Source organism: Schistocerca piceifrons, chromosome 5 (assembly GCF_021461385.2).
Source record: "Schistocerca piceifrons isolate TAMUIC-IGC-003096 chromosome 5, iqSchPice1.1, whole genome shotgun sequence".
Taxonomy (NCBI): Eukaryota; Metazoa; Arthropoda; class Insecta; order Orthoptera; family Acrididae; genus Schistocerca; species Schistocerca piceifrons.
Genome location: NC_060142.1, coordinates 625,990,812 through 626,010,049, shown reverse-complemented (window position 1 = coordinate 626,010,049; position 19,238 = coordinate 625,990,812). Strand labels below are relative to the sequence as shown.

General features: G+C 42.9%; 1 protein-coding gene and 1 non-coding gene across 7 annotated transcripts in view; both read right to left on the bottom strand.

Moving 5' to 3' along the window:
• LOC124797844 (E3 ubiquitin-protein ligase Nedd-4) overlaps positions 1 to 19,238 on the bottom strand; it is a 198,714-nt gene that overhangs the window by 165,697 nt on the left and 13,779 nt on the right. For 4 of the 6 annotated variants that reach the window (XM_047260892.1, XM_047260888.1, XM_047260894.1 and 1 more), the window contains exons 2-5: positions 13,304 to 13,383; positions 13,128 to 13,209; positions 12,955 to 12,993; positions 9,283 to 9,455 (exon numbers count right to left, since the gene is read on the bottom strand). In XM_047260892.1, coding sequence (XP_047116848.1) covers positions 9,283 to 9,455; positions 12,955 to 12,993; positions 13,128 to 13,209; positions 13,304 to 13,383 — 374 coding nt within the window. The remainder of the gene's footprint in view (positions 1 to 9,282; positions 9,456 to 12,954; positions 12,994 to 13,127; positions 13,210 to 13,303; positions 13,384 to 19,238) is intronic. The other 2 variants (XM_047260893.1, XM_047260889.1) reach the window with 1 other exon arrangement.
• On the bottom strand, positions 17,161 to 17,235 carry Trnat-ugu. The gene has a single exon. It is a non-coding gene; the product is annotated as a tRNA-Thr (tRNA).

Here is a 19,238-nt window from a genome sequence, read left to right as displayed (position 1 = left end):
AGACACGCCCCAGGCTACACGCCGATAATGTCCCTTGGGTAGCATGCATATAGGCCACTACCACCAACCAAGCTCTCTCAGCATCTTAATCTCAGTACCTCAGTACATCGCTCAGGACTCCGTTCGCATTGCATCTCAATACGATGGACTGTGCTCTAGTCCTCCATAGTGACAGTCATCACCTCGCACCTTAGCTAGCTGTGAGGGAATGTTAGTCATTGTATATAGTTTTTTTTTGGTGCAAAACATCTAAGGTCATAAGTGCCCAGTATAGAACCATAGAATGCTGGGACTGCAAGGGTAAAAAACCATTTTGAGGTCCAATACAGAAAGGAAGAAACAACAAATCTAAAGCATCAAGACATTATGGAAGAGTATCTAAAAAATGTCGACAAGACACCAGAGTTGCCATGTAGAAATCTAATCTCTTCCGTCATATTACTGCTTTTTAAAACGCGAGCCACAGCTCACACGTCATCTGCTAAAATGTCCGGCAAAACGGGCAGCAGCCAGGCCCTGAGAAGTAAGTGGCTAAAAAAGGGGCAGAGTATCATGAAATGTTTGTTAATGGCTGGCTACAGAAAGGACAGACAGGTGCAGGGTCACCACTCAAGTGGCGATGGCTAAAGCGGCATTTCCCTACTCGCAACCAAGCTAACATTACTTCCTCACAGCAAGACGGCCGGGAGGAAGTTGACCAGGCTGTTGGGAGAGGTTTGACTTCCCTAAGTTTGTTCCCATGAAGGGAGCACCAATGGTCATGCCAAAGTGATGTGATATGCCAATAGAGAAAATTATGAATATCTTGCGAGGGCACAGAGTAAGAGGCAGGCCGACCGAGATAGACTGTGGCCTTGGCTGCAGCATCAGCAGTGTCATTCCCAGGCACACCAACATGGCCAGGAACCCACATGAATATCACTTGGGCTCTCCCAGCCAAGAACAAATGGAGACAGTCCTGGATCCGTCTAACGACAGGGTGGACTGGACCTGGATCATCCAGACTCCGAAGGGCACTGAGGGAGTCAGAGCAGATCACACAGCAAGGGAGCTGGTGCCTCCAGACGTAGTGAACAGCCTGACAGAGGGCAAAAAGCTCTGCGGTAAAAATTGTGCACTGGTTGAGAAGCCGCTACTGAAACATCATCCTCGACAACAAAAGCACAGCCAACACCGTGGGTGGACATGGAACCATCAGTGTACAAAAATATGCTATTGGCAAGTCGTGAGCAAAGTTCAAGAAATTTGAAGCGATAGGTCAGCTCGGGAGTTGAATCCTTCGGGAACGAGCTGAGGTCAAAATGAACACAAACCTGTGTCTGAAGCCAAGGTGGTGAAGGACTCTCACCCATTCGGAAAGTGGCATGAAATGAGGACTGCAGCTGAAGAAGCAGGTGACTAAAGCGGACGCCAGGAGGCCGCAGAGAAGAAACGTTCATCTCATATTGGCGGTCAAGAATGTCATCAAAAAAAGGGTCAAAGGTTGGGTGGCCTGGCATGGAAGAAAGCTGACATGCATACCCACTGAGTAGGATGTTGCGCCGGTATGACAGCGGTAGTTCACCAGCTTCTGCGTATAGACTCTGAACTGGGCTAGTACGGAAGGCATCAGTGGCAAGATGGATCCCCAAATGGTGGATTGTATTTAGACGGCGTAAAATAGATGGCCGTGCAGAGGAGTAGACAATACATCCATAATCCAACTTGGAGTGGACAAGAGATCGATAGAGGTGGAGGAGGATAGTCTGGTCAGCTCCCCAAGAGGTACCACTCAATACAGGAAGGACACTGAGGGACCGGGTGCAGTGTGCAGCCAGGTAGGACACGTGGGGAGACCAACTGAGTTTCCTATGGAACGTAAGCCCTAAGAACTTTATTGTATCCATGAACGGGAGAGCATTTTGGCCCTGTCGTAAGGACGGTGGAAGAAACGTCTTGTACTGCCAGAAGTTGACGCGAACAAATTTGGTAGCAGAAAAGCGGAAACCATTTGTGACACTCCATGAATAGAGACAGTCCAGACAATGCTGAAGACAGCGCTGCAGGAGACTTGTCTGCTGGGAGCTGCAATAAGTAGCAAAGTCGTCAACGAAAAGAGAGCCAGAAATGCCATCTGGAAGGCAGTCCATAATTGGGTTGATGGCTATGGCAAAGAGGGCGACACTCAGTACAGAGCCCTGAGGCACCTTGTTCTCCTGTGAAAAGGTGAGGGATAAGGAGGAACCCACATGTACCCGGAAACCTCTGTCTGTTAAAAATTCCCAGATGAAAGTGGGAAGATGACCGCAAAGCCCCATGTATGCATAGTACGTAGAATGCCTTTCAGCCAACAGGTATCATCGGCTTTCTCCAAATCAAAGAACACGACCACTGTTTGACGCTTCTGCAAAAAATTATTCATGATGAACGTCGACAGGCTGACGAGACGATCAACCGCTGAGCAGCGCTTTCGGAACCCACACTGAGCATTAGTGAGAAGATGTTGTGACTCCAGCCACCACACTAATCGACCATTGATCTTGCATTCCATCACCTCACAAACGCTGCTGGTAAGGGAAATTAGACAATAGCTGGAAGGAAGAGATTTATCTTTACCAGGTTTAGGTAGGGGAACAATAGTAGCTTCACGCCAAAGCATGGGAAATACACCTTCAGTCCAAATACGGTTTTAGGTATCGAGGAGAAAGCGTTTTCCTGCAGGAGGAAGATTCTGCAGCATGAGGACGTGGATTGTAACTGGCCCAGGAGCAGTAAACCTAGATGAGGAGAGAGCACACTCGAGCTCCCTCACAGTAAAAGGAGTACTGTAGAATTCTCGATTCAAAAAGAGAAAAGAGATTGCACAAGCCTCCTCCGCCTGTTTCCGAGGAAGGATGGCACGATGGTAGTGGGTGGAGCTTGAAACCTCTGCAAAGTACCACCCCAAAGCGTGGGAAACATCTACAGGGTCGGCTATGACGTTTTCCGCCACAGTCAGACCAGGGATCGGTGAGTGGGCGGTAGTCCTGGAAAGCCAGCGCAGGCCACCCCAAACGAGAGAGGACAGAGTAAAACTGTTGAATGAGCTGGTGAAGGAAACTCAGCATGCTTTCTTGCTTTCCTTGATAGTGTGACGGCACTGCACACGTAGTTGCTTGTAGCGGATGCAGTTGGTCAACGTAGGATGACGGTGAAAGACACGAAACGCACATCGTCGGGCATGAATCACATTGTCACACTCCACAGTCCACCAAGAGACTGGGACCCGATGGGGAGAAGTAATCGTACGAGGGATAGAGGATTCAGCAGCCAAGAAAATAATGACCACGAGGTGCTTGACATGATCATCACAGCTGGGAAATGGCTGTTCGTCAAAGACTGCCAAAGAGGAATAAAGCCTCCAGTCAGCAAGAGAGAATTTCCAATGAGCGGGCCTCTGTGGACCTCTCGGGCAGGTGACAGGCAAGCCCCAAAGAGGATGATGGGCATTGGTGTCCCCAAGGAGCAGAAAGGGTGGAGAAAGCTGAGCAACAAACTTCATCAGATCTGCCCTAGTGACAGCAGAAGACAAAGGGATACAAATGATGCACATGGAAAAGGTAAATTCGGGAAGGAAAACACGGGCAGCAACTGCTTGCAGGTGGGTGTGCAAGGGGATAGGACGATGACAAACATCATCTCATAGAAGCAGCATGACCCACCATGAGCAGGAATCCCCACCGTAAGTGGAAGGTCCATCTATAGTGAAGTAGAATGGGAAAGAGCAAAATGGTCTTGAGGATGTAGTTCAACAGGAGCAGATGGAGGTCCACCCTGTTAGACCGAAGGCCATGAAATTTAGGAACACCAAATAATGTATAAGAAACACTCACGTCACTGGCCGCTTAGGACAAGCGGTCGAGGGAGGACCGCCACTGGAATCCACAGCTGGAGGATCTTTGTCCATCAACTCAATGGGATCAACAGAGCTTCCCCAGTGTCGGTCAGTTGAAAAGGACTGACGAGTTGAAGAGGGCCGACAAATCAGAGAGGGGGAAGACTGTTTGCCTTTGGATGATTGTTTTGACTTTTGGTGATTTGCAGAAGAGACAGATGGATGTGAATTCGAAGTACGCAAGAAATCTTGAGGCATCAAGGGATCACAAATTTAGCATTGGAGGGCAGCGTGGAGGGTAAAAATCATAGAGGGAGACCAAGAGATGAATACACTAAGCAAATTCAGAAAGATCTAGGTTGCAGTAGGTACTGGGAGATGATGAAGCTTGCACAGGATAGAGTAGCATGGAGAGCTGCATCAAACCAGTCTCAGGACTGAAGACGATGACAACAACAACAACAAGAAATCTTCCCAGGAATAATCCTTTTTGAATTGGCGGTTCACTGGCTGCATTGCAACCGTCTTCACTGGTGAGGGCGAAGAGCAGGTAGCAGAATCTACAGCCCGGAAAGCATGAGACGGAGAGTCAGCTTTAAAGCGAGGTGACTTTGCCACCATCAAACTGAACTGTAAGTCACAAATCTGCGTAACCATGTTTTTTGTGGGATGGGGAGAGGCTAACACAGTGCTGTAGCTTCCACATGAAGGGACATTCGGTTTACAGCTCGCCAACAGTTTCCAGGCAACAGGTGAAGGTACCTTTTCCTTCACCCTTATCTCCTGAACAGCCCACTCATCTTGACAGGCGGGAGAAGAACGAGAAGAAGCAGCATGGTCTCCAGTAAAATTGACGCAGCGGGGGGAAGGCGGTGGGCAGGCACCCTCGTGTGCATCCCTGCTACAAGTGACACATTTGGCTGCGTTTTTACATGACGTGCTGGTATGATTGAACTGGTGGCATTTGTAACACCACAACGGATTGGGAATATAAGGGCACACAGAGATGATTTCATAGCCTGCCCTTATCTTGGTAGGAAGCGTTAACGGATCAAAAGTCAGGAACAATGTTCAAGTGGGCACCAAATCGGCAGCTTCCTTCTTTAACTCTATGAGCAGCAGTAATGCCCTGATTCGACAGATAATTAGTTATTTCGTCCTCCATCAAACCATCCAACAGCCGGGTGTAGATAACACCACGGGATGAGTTAAGTGTCCTGTGAGACACACCCCACCCCCCCCCCCCCCCTCCTTTATAGGATATTCATGGAGGATTTGAGCCTTGAGTAGTTTCTGGGCCTCGAGAGTACTTATCAATTTCCAAAAGCAGAGTTCCACTGCAGAGACGAGAGCATGACTTCACAGGGCTGACAATGCCATCCACACCTTTCAGTATAACAGAGGCGTTAGCAGTAGCAATTGTCTGGTTTTCGTCAAAATGTGGGATTACTAGACATTGAGGTGCAACAGGAAGAGAGATTGAGGCAGGAGCCTCATTCCACTTTCTTTTATGTGAAACACTTGGATAAAGAGAAGGAAAATCAGTCATTGGGAAGAAGTCTGCCACGATTGACAGCATCTCCGATGGCAAGCTGCTTCCAGCCGGGTGCCCTCCAAAGGGCACCATAGGTCACACCTTCTGAACGACAGACACAGCGACCAATCGGCAGAGGAGCGAGGTAACAGCTCAGGCAATCACCCCTCCTAGGGCCTGGCCTGTGCCAGGTGGTACGTGCAGGCCCTACATGCCAACCCGGGGCTGGGAATTACCCATTACCCAGTCTCCTGCTACATGTGAAACGCGTGGGTGGCTGTCAAGCACACACATGGAGGAGAAGAAGAAAAGACAAGAAGGAAATGAGGAAAGAAAGAATGGCCTCAAACGCTGCAGCGCAGGAAAAAAAAAGAGAGCAGAGCTAGGCAGCACAGGGGACGAGCAGCACAGGGGACGAGCAGTACAAGAGAGAATATTCCTACAAGCAAACCAACACAAATGAGCTTCAAGAGCCCATGGAGGCACGAGACATCTCCCCAAGAGAGGGGAGAATGAGAGAAGAAGAGACAAACAGCACAGAAAGAGAAGTGGTGCTGCGAGGGCTGGGGCCCGGTGGTCACCAAGCATGCACTCACCAAAGACCAGTAAGCCCCCTGGGGGGTGTACATAGTTGTGATATGGCCACGGACAAGATTCAAGAATTAGCACTGCTTTTTTTATTGCTGTTAACCACAGAACTTCAGATGGACATCATTGAAGTTAAGTACTCAAGTGGTTCTCTAATAAAGTGTATTTTAACCATGTGTGAATTGAGTGTTGTAGTGAGAGGAAACTGGCCACCCACCTATCATACCGACCTCTCCTCATCCAGCTAGGAACCACAAAATATTACAAGAGGGCACAGCCACAACAACCACAGCACAGTTTGAATGACAGTCCTTCAGCAAATTGAACTGGCAAAAGAATGCACTACTATATAATTTACTTGCCATTTAGTGAACAAGTACTTGCAAAAAATTCTCTAAATGTTATTAAGTATTATAATACAATAATGATAATTTGTTCTTGTATTATAATGCTTGTGTAATCTTAACCTTCGAACATTGACACACCTTGTCCAGTCGTAGTGGTGAATGACATAGCTACAGTAATAATGAACTGTAATAGGACACATCTTGAGGCTTTAGGTACTAGCCAATTTGGTAATGAAGTGGATGAATTTTGGAGGAAGGGGTGAAAATTGTTGAGGGATATCAAGGATTGACTACATACAGTAGGTCGAAGAAGACATAAGTTGCAGTAATTCTGTGGAGATGACAGGGCTTGCATAGTACAGGCTAACATGGACAGCTGCATCATGCAAGTCTTTGGACTGAAAACCATCTAACAACAACAAATTTGACGTATGTATTTTTCCTTGTTAAATCGCTTGGAAATGGTGAAGTACTTGCTCCTGAAATAGTACATGGTATGTACTGACATCTGCATTCCACATCAGTGTTATTTCTCATAAATAACGAACACCAATGATCTTTCTATTTTATAGTTCTAAAAACTTTTAAATTGTACATAGTTTTTGTGCACTAAATTAAATGCACTAATGAATTGGTTATGGATCAAAAATTAATTTTAGAGTAACTTAGTGTGAATCTCAGAGGCAATATTGTCCGATATTTCCAGTGAAAATGTGTAATTTCTTTCTCGTCTATCATTCGAAAGAACGACAATGGATGACAGGTTACAAATGAGTAAGAAATGTAACAGCTTGTTAAAGATGACTTCTGTGCTATACTATTTGGAATACAAAAATTCACTGCATGACTAACGCCAGTTCACAGCATGCAACATCCACGAATCCCTGTAATAAAATGTGAGTTATGGTATTTTGTGTATATTTACACCCTAATCAGTAATCTACACTGCTGATCATTGGTCGGATCTATTAAAATAGTGTCATCAGTGAACAAACTGGAACCAAATCAGGACACTTACATGTGGCATCCAAGATCTTAACAATAGTATTACAGAATGAAGTGCAATGTGTGCAAGCGTGATCTGTCAATGAAATGGGTATGCTACTTATTATGTAGACAACACTATGTAGTTACAGTGGCCAATTACTCGAAGTAGGAACTGCAAATGCGTTACTCAAAAGAATTAGGGAAACATGTGTACCAACATCCAGAATGTTAATTCTATTTTGATATACGCATTACCTGTGTTGTTATTGCATTGCCCAAGATCTTCAATTTTAATGTATGCAACAACTAAAGTCATTCACCATCTCTCAGCCAGGTTTTGCATCAGGTGATCCCTCAGAAGGAAGACAGTATCACTGTCCCAGAATTCTTTACTGAGCTACACAAGACAGGAGCTGTTATTTGTGGGCATTATATTCAACCAAGCACATCTAATGTAACATCTCAATGCAGTGTTAGTTACAATGGCAGGCAGTCTGATCTGAGGAGGACGGACTTTCTGCCATGTTGCTGCAAATGCCAATATCTCTCCCTCTGTTGTCCAATATCTGTGGACACACTACAGGGGACAGTAGTAAAATCCCACATGAAGACCAATGTATGGCCATCTCCATGTTGTGGTGTCGTATGGCTACTACCAGAGCACTGACAGACAATCTCCAAAAGGGCCACTGGAGCCACTGTGCCCGATAAGACTGTAAGAAACAGATTATAAGGATGGGCCTTACGACCATGCCCTTTTTGTGTAGCCTGCTTGACGCGGCATCTCCCAGATGGCTTTCAGTTCTGCAATTCCCATGGCAACTGGAAACTTCATCACGGGCGAAACGTGTTATTTACAGATGCGTCCAGATTTTCTCTGATGCAGGTGGTGGCTGTTTTCATGTGTGGTGATGCCATGGTGAAGGGTATCAGCCAAATACTGTCCAAGAAATCGACACATTTGGACAAAGTTCTGTGATGCTGGGAGGCATTTGTGTTGACAGCTGTACAGATCATCTTGTTGTCAATGATCATCTTACTGCCAGGCAGTACACTGAACGGATCCTGTTGGCCCATGTAATGGCTAATGCATTTTGTGATGGCTAGAATTCCTTCTCATACAGAATAATGCCAGGGGCCACATGGCATGCGCCACCAGGGATGTGTGGGAAAGCCTGGACATTGAAGTACTGGAACAGCCAGCAGTAAATCCTGACCTAACTCCCATTGAGCATGTACGGGACATGCTTCACAGGTGGGTCATGGTCATCCTGTTCCACCAGACACTCCACGAACTCTCAAGAGCTCTCATTGGAGAATGGGAACAGATACCACAGAAATACTTACTTAGACTAATACAGAGCACACCTCGTAGGTGTCAGGCATGATAAATGCTCACAGAGGCTATACACATTACTGAAGCTCTCCAAGTCCATCGAAAAGCACCCTGGATGACAGGATGAATGATTGTTTCCACTTTGTTCTTGACACCTGTTGGACATTTCAGTTCTTGTTATGTAAATGAATGAGGATGCAATATTTCACTGTGTATTTCATTTTTGAAAGATAAAGGTATCATTTGGTAACTTAACCAGTCCTCAATTATTGCTCAATGGAGTATGGCAGACACCCAGAGTAATGTTTCCCTAATTCTTCCAAGTAGTGTACCTTCTTTGTAAAAAACAAGTAAGAAGTTCAAACAGCTGAGTTTAATCAAAACACATCCCTCTCCCACCTCCACCAACAAAGAAAAATTAAATTTGAAAGTGAAATTTTAAGAAAGGTGTCAAAAACATGTCACATATCTTAAATACACATTTCAATAACATGAATACATACTGGAACAAATTTATCAGTTGTTTACTGTTCACAGGACTCATATTTTGCGATATTTTTAAGTCTTTTTGCAAGTATTGAGGAATTCATTGTATAAATAGATACTAAGTAACAGCAGTCTGGGAGTAATTACTAACAATTTATCTAACCTTCGCGGCAACAGGGTGTACTGTTTTGGTGGAATTGTTCGCCCTTCCTGTTCTTTTGGAAGATTTAATAAATTCACCTCCACCATTCCCAAAAAATCATCCCGTGTCAAACGATTTTCATCAAACACTTGTAACACCAGTTTGTGTTCAGCTGGTTTCACCTGCAATGAAATAATCAAAAGGTAAAACATTTCTTAGAATTTCTGAAAAATAACATTAAAAATGATTAAAGGTGTCTACTCACCAGTTATAAATCACAATATTATGTAACAGGATAGATACAAATATGTACTCACCAAGTCGCGGCATACTAAAATTTGCAAGCTTTCAGTGCCCGTGGCTTTTTCTTCTGGATAAAGGACTGAAGGGAAAGGAAGACAGGTGAAAGAAAACAACTGACTGTTGAGATTTAGAAAATGAGAGAGTTCAGTAAAGTCACCCAGAATCCCAGGTCCCACTTAACAAGATAAAAAATTATCTATTCAGTTACATTAGATTTTCAAAAGTTGATTATTTTCATTGATATATTAAATCATAATAATAGGAATGTGTGTCCTAGCACAACCTATCATCTTTCGTTACTTTTATTTGCTGTTTCTATCTTGGAATGTGATATAACATCAAAACCTCACTGAAAACACCAGTCTCATAAAATCACTGTGTGTGTGTGTGTGTGTGTGTGTGTATATATATATATATATATATATATAAAAAACAAAGATGAGGTGACTTACCGAACAAAAGCGCTGGCAGGTCGATAGACACACAAACAAACACAAACATACACACAAAATTCAAGCTTTCGCAACAAACTGTTGCCTCATCAGGAAAGAGGGAAGGAGAGGGGAAGACGAAAGGAAGTGGGTTTCGTCTTCCCCTCTCCTTCCCTCTTTCCTGATGAGGCAACAGTTTGTTGCGAAAGCTTGAATTTTGTGTGTATATATATATAGACAGACAGACACACACACACACACACACACACACACACACACACAAAAAAAAACACTTTCTTGAATGCCTGGAATCCTTACCCAATCCGTTACCCCCAGAAACCATCCTTGTAACCACTGATGCCACTTCCTTAATATCCCGCACGTCCAGGGCCTCGCTGCAACACCAACCACTTTCTCGAACGCCTGGAATCCTTACCCAATCCGTTACACCCAGAAACCATCCTTTTAACCATTGATGCCACTTCCTTAATATCCCGCACGTCCAGGGCCTCGCTGCGACACCAACCACTTTCTCGAACACCTGGAATCCTTACCCAATCCGTTACCCCCAGAAACCATCCTTTTAACCATTGATGCCACATCCTTAATATCCCGCACGTCCAGGGCCTCGCTGCGACATCAACCACTTTCTCGAACGCCTGGAATCCTTATCCAATCCGTTACCCCCAGAAACCATCCTTGTAACCATTGATGCCACTTCCTTAATATCCCGCATGTCCAGGGCCTCGCTGCGACACCAACCACTTTCTCGAACGCCTGGAATCCTTACCCAATCCGTTGCCCCCAGAAACCATCCTTGTAACCATTGATGCCACTTCCTTATACACAAATATCCCGCACATCCAGGGCCTCGCTGCGATGGAGCACTTCCTTTCACGCCGATCACCTGCCACCCTACCTAAAACCTCTTTCCTCATTACCTTAGCCAGCTTCATCCTGACCCACAACTTCTTCACTTTTGAAGGCCAGACATACCAACAATTAAACGGAACAGCCATGGGTACCAGGATGGCCCCTTCGTACGCCAACCTATTCATGGGTCGCTTAGAGGAAGCCTTCTTGGTTACCCAGGCCTGCCAACCCAAAGTTTGGTACAGATTTATTGATGACATCTTCATGATTTGGACTCACAGTGAAGAAGAACTCCAGAATTTCCTCTCCAACCTCAACTCCTTTGGTTCCATCAGATTCACCTGGTCCTACTCCAAATCCCATGCCACTTTCCTTGATGTTGACCTCCACCTGTCCAATGGCCAGCTTCACACGTCCGTCCACATCAAACCCACCAACAAGCAACAGTACCTCCATTACGACAGCTGCCACCCATTCCACATCAAACGGTCCCTTCCCTACAGCCTAGGTCTTCGTGGCAAACGAATCTGCTCCAGTCCGGAATCCCTGAAGCATTACACCAACAACCTGACAACAGCTTTCGTATCCTGCAACTACCCTCTCGACCTGGTACAGAAGCAAATAACCAGAGCCACTTCCTCATCCTCTCAGACCCAGAACCTCCCACAGAAGAACCACAAAAGTGCCCCACTTGTGACAGGATACTTTCCGGGACTGGATCAGATTCTGAATGTGGCTCTCCAGCAGGGATACGATTTCCTCAAATCCTGCCCTGAAATGAGATCCATCCTTCATGAAATCCTCCCCACTCCGCCAAGTGTGTCTTTCCGCCGTCCACCTAACCTTCGTAACCTGTTAGTTCATCCCTATGAAATCCCCAAACCACCTTCCCTACCCTCTGGCTCCTACCCTTGTAACCGCCCCCGGTGTAAAACCTGTCCCATGCACCCTCCCATCACCACCTACTCCAGTCCTGTAACCTGGAAGGTGTACACGATCAAAGGCAGAGCCACGTGTGAAAGCACCCACGTGATCTACCAACTGACCTGCCTACACTGTGACGCATTCTATGTGGGAATGACCAGCAACAAACTGTCCATTCGCATGAATGGACACAGGCAGACAGTGTTTGTTGGTAATGAGGATCACCCTGTGGCTAAACATGCCTTGGTGCACGGCCAGCACATCTTGGCACAGTGTTACACCATCCGGGTTATCTGGATACTTCCCACTAACACCAACCTATCCGAACTCCGGAGATGGGAACTTGCTCTTCAATATATCCTTTCTTCCCGTTATCCACCAGGCCTCAATCTCCTCACCTGTCATTCAACAACATCTTTGCCTCTGCACTTCTGCCTCGACTGACATCTCTGCCCAAACTCTTTGTCTTTAAATATGTCTGCTTGTGTCTGTATATGTGTAGATGGATATATGTGTGTGTGTGTGTGTGTGTGTGTGTGTGTGTGTGTGTGTGTGTGTGTGTGTGCGCGCGCGCGCGAGAGAGTGTATACCCGTCCTTTTTTCCCCCTAGGGTAGGTCTTTCCGCTCCCGGGATTGGAATGACTCCTTACCCTCTCCCTTAAAACCCACATCCTTTCGTCTTTCCCTCTCCTTCCCTCTTTCCTGATGAGGCAACAGTTTGTTGCGAAGGATTCTAATATTTTCCTACAAATATATGGTGAACAAAAAATCAGAAATGCAAGTATTTCCAGAAATAAAAACTATAACTCACTGTCCATTAATAAGATTCCACCCATTTTCCAATTCAAAAGTAAAAGAAAAATGAGCATATGTAAGTATCAAACATTGTATTTTACAAATTCTTTTAACTTATGTAGGTGTCTTATCATTTGACAACATGTCAGATTTAGTTGTGGCATAATAGTTTAATAAGCAATGTTTTGGTTTCTTCAGTGATGCACTTTAGATTTTTCTATAATTATAATAATCACCAGTTTCAAATTTATGCTTAATTCGGTAAGAGTATGAACTAAAAGTTTGTACCATACACGAGGTAACAACATGTGCACTATAAAATCTTACTTCTTTTTCTTAGCATGTAAAAACTTACACGAAATACAAATTCTTCATTCCATTGTGGATTTAACGTCTGAAAAATAAAACAACGATTAAACAGCAGGTAAATGATTATATATTACTACATAAATTAATAATTTGCTAATGCACATATGAAATCAAAGTAACAAAATTACCAGATTTCTGCATTAATCACTAGTAACTTACTTTCTTCTTCGTTTTTGTAAGTACCGAATCAATAGTTTCATCTCCATTGACAGTATTGAGATCTATTCTAACATAAGGATCACTGTAACAAAAAGAAAATATTAGACAAAAACTATTGTTTTCTTTTTTGTTATTATTGAAATTGTCTACTGTCACTGTAGGGAAACTTAAGCTACCTGGCTCCAAATATGTCTTTCTTTGCTAAATGGTGCCCAGCTATTACTCTCAGTCTCAGTTTAGTTGTTGGCTCTACAGGCTGGAACACAAATGCAGTCCACTTCAAACAATGTTAATAACAAAAATATAATACATTTACGCTAACCTAACTGAATAAGTTAGATGCAGCATTATATTCTGCATGGATAGAAGAATCTCCACTCCACACAAATCTGAATACTAAAAACTTGATTAAGGCAACTGATCACAGTCTAGTTTAAATTCAGTCATAAATATATATCACTGACACTGAAAACTTATGTTTCTGTATGTCACATTAGAAAGTAACTTAGGAATATTTCTTTTAATTTAGTCTAATGTGAAGGCAATTAATTGATTCTAGTCCACATCGTAATATGGAGTGTGTTTTCCCAGAATGGCATGTACACTACACATACTTAGCTTTACTTCTACAAGATCTAGATTGATAACACAGGCCAATGACATTTTTTTAAAAAAGATTTTTTACTTTGATAGCTGATCTTTATAGATTTTTATGAGCTGAATCCAAATCTAGCCTTAGTTTTTTTGTATCACCCACAGTTTTTGAGCAATGATTTGTGTTCAAAGAGGTTTAGCTTGTCAGCTGGAATTTGTTTGTATTTTCTTTCTATTTTTTTCTTTGAAGCTTCTTGTGTAGCTTTTTCTTTGATGAGTCACGTGCTGAACTTCTCAGTGAATTGACTAACAGTAGTCATCCATCATGTTGGTGTTCCACCGGCCTTGGTAGCGTTTCTCCATCACCGTAATGACCCGGTGAAAACACTCCCCTTGCTCCTCACTAACATCTCCCATATTGTCCAGGAAGTAATCAAGGTGACTGTTCAAAAAGTGAACTTTCAGGCTCATTAAACATCCTAAAGTTTAAACTTCTTTAACACTGCAGCAATAATAGAAACATATTCTGGGTCTTTTTCATGTCCTAAGAACTTTGTAACGACTTGCTTGAATGATACCCATGCTTCTTTCTCATTTAAGGTCATTGTGGATTCAAAGTTAACATCAAACACCAATTTTCTAATGTCAGGTCCAACAAAGACGCCTTCTTTTAGTTTAGCTTCTGAAAGGTGTGGAAACTTTTGGCAGAGATACTTAAAACATGGTCCATCTTTAGGCAAAGCCTTCACAAACTGTTTCACTGGGCCTAACTTTATATGTAGAGGCGGTAGGAGTACATTTTTTGGATCTACAAGGTTTTTGCATAGAATGTTGTTCTCACCAGGTTTTAAAGACTCCCTCACAGGCCAGTTCTTTCTGCACCAGTCTTGATGCCTAGCCCTACTGCCCCATTCACATAAGAAACATGGAAATTTGGTAAAGCCACCTAGCTGACCAAGGAGCAAGCATCTTACTTTTAGATCACCACACATCATCCAATCATGAGCAGAATAGCCTATCTTATTTAGCACTATTTCCAGGTTTTCACAGCTTTCTTTCATACATACAGAATGTCCAACAGGTATAGATGCATACATGTTACCATTGTGTAATAAAACAGCCTTTAAACTAATTTTGGATAAATCAATAAACAGCTTCCAGTCTTCCTTTTTGTATTCAGAACCAAACTCATTCATCAGACTAGGAATGTCTGGGCAGTACACTAAATCACCTTCTTGTTGGGGAAAAAAACTTGGAAAATTGCTTTTCTCTCTCTCTCTCTCTCTCTCTCTCTCTCTCTCTCTCTCTCTCTCTGTCTCTCTCTCTCTCTCTCTCTCTCTACTTGGATATGCTTGTTCCAACTGCCATAAGTTCTTTTCTTTTAATCTAGAGCCAAGCAATTCAGCTTTTTCTTTCATTAAGCCCATAAGCCCATATCCCTAACCAAATTGTTAAGCTCCAGTTTGAGTAAACAATTTCGGCTTTAGACTTTCTGCATTACAATGGAATTCATCATCATCTCATTCATCTAAATCACATTGTACATCAGAAAATACTTCTATTGGAATAGAATTTAACTCATCTGTTGATTCAGGAACTGGCAAATCTACACCATGCATGCACCAACTACATTGGTCGGACGGCGGACGGGAGGTTAGAGTAGCTTATTACCCTCTTGTTTCTCAAATTATGACCAGTAATATCAACACTGCAAAAGTAGCACTCATCGGAATGATTTCTTGGCTCCCTCCATATCATAGGAACAGCAAATCTAAAGGCTTTTTTCTCCTTTTTGGACCATTTTCTCTGATCTTCAACATACACATAACATACCTTATGCACACCCAGGATTTATCTCGATCGCCAAGTTTAGATTCAAAGTATGATAGATTAACCTTTTCCACAAAGTCTGTAATGTTTTTTGGTGTTTTTTAATCACAAATTCACCGCAAATATAACAAACTATCAGCAGAGTTTTTACAATCACAATTAGACATTTTACTGAGCACATGTACAGGAAACAAGAAAGTGAGGTTACGTTGACAGTAAACAAAACACTATCTGTTAACAAAAAAATAGAAATGACCTTTTTTTGCCAGCAAATGTTTTTCAGCAGTGCTACAAAAGTCTTCTACATTCATTACACCTCCTTTTTAAATTATTTTAACTATATAAAAGCTGTTAAATTCTTTAAAGATGGTGGGTAATAGTTTTTTTAAGTATTATATTTGGATTTCCCACCCTAAAAAACATAAGAATAAGGAATTTTCAGCAAAAAAGTTTTTCCATCGCTGGCCTGTGTAATCCATATGGTCCAATGCTATCATTATCACCTAGACAACTTGCAATGCCCAACATCAACATTATTTTTACATATTCTGATCTCTCAGATGGAGAAAACAGTGGATGCCTGTGTGAGCTGTGCCAATGAGAATGAATATGAGTTATTTTGTATATGTATAATGAAGGTCTTTGATACAATATACGATAAGGAAAGTTGCTACTCACCGTACAGTGGAGATGCTGAGCCACAGATAGGCACAACAAAAAGGAGGTCTTTGATAGTTGGATAGTATCTAGCAGTCTTTTTCAGTATGCCTATCTGCCACTCAACAGCTCCTCTATGTAGTGAATGGCAGTCTATTCATTTCATATTATTGTTACTCCATCCCAGATTTTCTGTTGCTTGAAAAAGTAATTTTAAATTGTCTGAACAGGCTGACATAATGGCAGCACTGTTTAGAACCACTGCTTACAGTAGGTACTGAGAACAACTCAAGTGTGACAGCTGTTCCCTCCAGGCGCAAGAGAGAGAACCAGTGTGTCACATGGGCACCACCACTCAAACTGATGCAGTGTAAAATAACTCCTCCACTGCTTAATGGCTTCTATTTTCTTAGTAGGAGTAAACAGAAAAATGGTGATAAGGACATATCCTAGTGTGCATTCTGCAACCCATTTGCACCCTGTGCCAGCACGATTGATTCGAAGTTTCTTGAAATTTCAGCAACTGCAGCTATGACTACAACAACAGCACCAGAAACAACAAGAACAGCATGCTGTTATACTGCAGCATCTGTCTCAACAGCATCAACATTAGTCAGTGGTCACACCCCACTGCAATTTGTCTACTTTGACAAGGCTTCAGAGGGCTGGAAGGTATAACTTCCAACATTTTTAGCTGCACTGTATTGTGTATAGACTTTTCCAGTAAGCAACAAAGTTCTTTACTTTTGTTTTTAGCCATCATTTCCATAAGTTGGTGCAAAAACTGATCATTAACTCTTTTGATTTATCTTTAAATGATTATGTGCTCTGCTAAATACGGAGGCCCTCAGATGCACATTGTTGCAGCTAGGCTACAATTTAGAATTATATATTAATACATTTAGCTGCTGACTGGCATTGATATACATCAACGGGGACGGGTGAAAATGTGTGCCCCGACCGGGACTCGAACCCAGGATCTCCTGCTTACATGGCAGATGCTCTATCCATCTGAGCCACCAAGGGCACAGAGGATAGTGTGACTGCAGGGACTATCTCGCACACACCTCCTGCGAGACCCACATTCTCACTTTATATGTCCACACACAACATTTGTAGTGTCCTTACCCAACACACTCATTACTCGTGGAAGACATTCTTACCAAGTCCTGTAAGAGTTTGGGTAATATTTGTGCACCCACATAGAAGGAGGTGGTCATGGCCGGTATTGCCAGAAATATATACTTATATGGGTGTGGTGTCTGTTCTTTCGGACACGTCTGAAAGAAAAGACATCATATCCATATAAGGCTGCAGTTTAACCAGTGTCATAAACAAGATGGTCACTCTTTCACAACATGGAATGGCGTTGCAAGGTCTCTCACGCCACTGCAATTTCACTTCTCAGACATGTAAAGTTTCCTTTGTAGAATCACTGATTCATGATGTGGCAGCGTGCCTAACCCCTGATGGGAAGTCATGGCTAAAGCATTAGCAACATCCAATCTCAGTCTTAGTGAAGTTTTTAAAATTGCTACAACTTTTGAGGTTGCTTCCGAAGCTGAGCATACTTTCACTAAGAAAAGTGTCACAAGCAGTCAATCATCATTGCAAGAAAAAGCCAGCTGATGACTGATTAATCACATCACACCACCACCACCACCACCACCACCACCACCACCACCACCTTTTTACATCCCTAAATCTCACAAGAGTTTATGGTGGTCTGGATCGCCAGGGTCCTGTGAGAATGACAAATATGACGATCTTAATCATCCCCCCTCAGTGCCAAGTAAACATTTTTTTAATACTAAACATGCAAGTAAAAAAGCCTTCCCCTCAACACTGCCTCATTCACCACACATGCTAATGACACTTCAGTCCTGTCCTGGCCACATGCATAATTCAAGCAGTTGTTGCCTGCCCCATGCTGCACACTGTTGAGCATACAGGGCAAACTCTGGCAACTAGTGGGTGTGTGTCAACAAGCTGCTCACCAGCAGCCAGTACCACACAGCTCAGTGACCGAACATTGTTCCACGGAATCATGGCAGCTGACCAGCCAGTTCTACCAGCACCTGAGAAGCTGACATTGGTTCTTACTATTTCCAGCCAGTCAGTGTAGTTCCAGATGGATACTTTAGCTGCCATTTCATTACTCAATGTACACATGTACTGGTGGTTCAGCTTAACTTTCAGTGCAAAGGGCTCAGTAATTGGCCATGTCTTACTGCCAAAAGAAAATTCCTCTTTCTAAAGAATTATCATTTACAGCTATATCCAAAATTGTTGAGCACTTACTACTTACTAACATTCTTAGTTGTGATGCTGTAAACATTTACAGCTTAGATACATTTACAGCTTTTGGCTTCAAAATTGGGATTCACATAAATTTAGTGTGTAAAAAAAGTGCCACTTTCTAACCTCTATTCTCTTTGCAAGAAATAAAAAGATTTTTGAAGCATTGCTAGGTTATGCAACTACTTTTACTGCTCATACTTCTGTAAATCCATCAGTGGTACCTAAATTTTGCAGAGCTCACCCACTACTGTTTGCTGTACGAGATGCTGCTCAAGCTGACCTCTCCTGGCCTCATGAACTAGGAGTCATTTCATCAGTCTCAACCTGTCAATGGTTGATGCTAAAACAACCTAACAAGTCTTTATGCATTTGCAATAACTTCAAGGGAGCTAACAACGCTCAGTGCAAAACTGATCTCTATCCTATGTCTTGCTCACAGGATGTTAACAAAACTAGGCAGAGGACAATACTTTTTAAAAATCGATTTAAAAAAAAACTATATCTACAACTTTCGTTAGATACCACATCAAAATGGTTGCTGGTCTTAAATATGATATTCAGCTTGTACCAGTATAACTGTTTTATCTTTTTAAATTGCAAGGCTGTCTCCATATTCCATACACACCTACAAGACTTGATTCATGGCACTCCACACTACATTAACTATTTAGACAATATCATTGTAACAAGAGTGAGGCACAACAAACATTGCAGGAACCTTTAATCCTT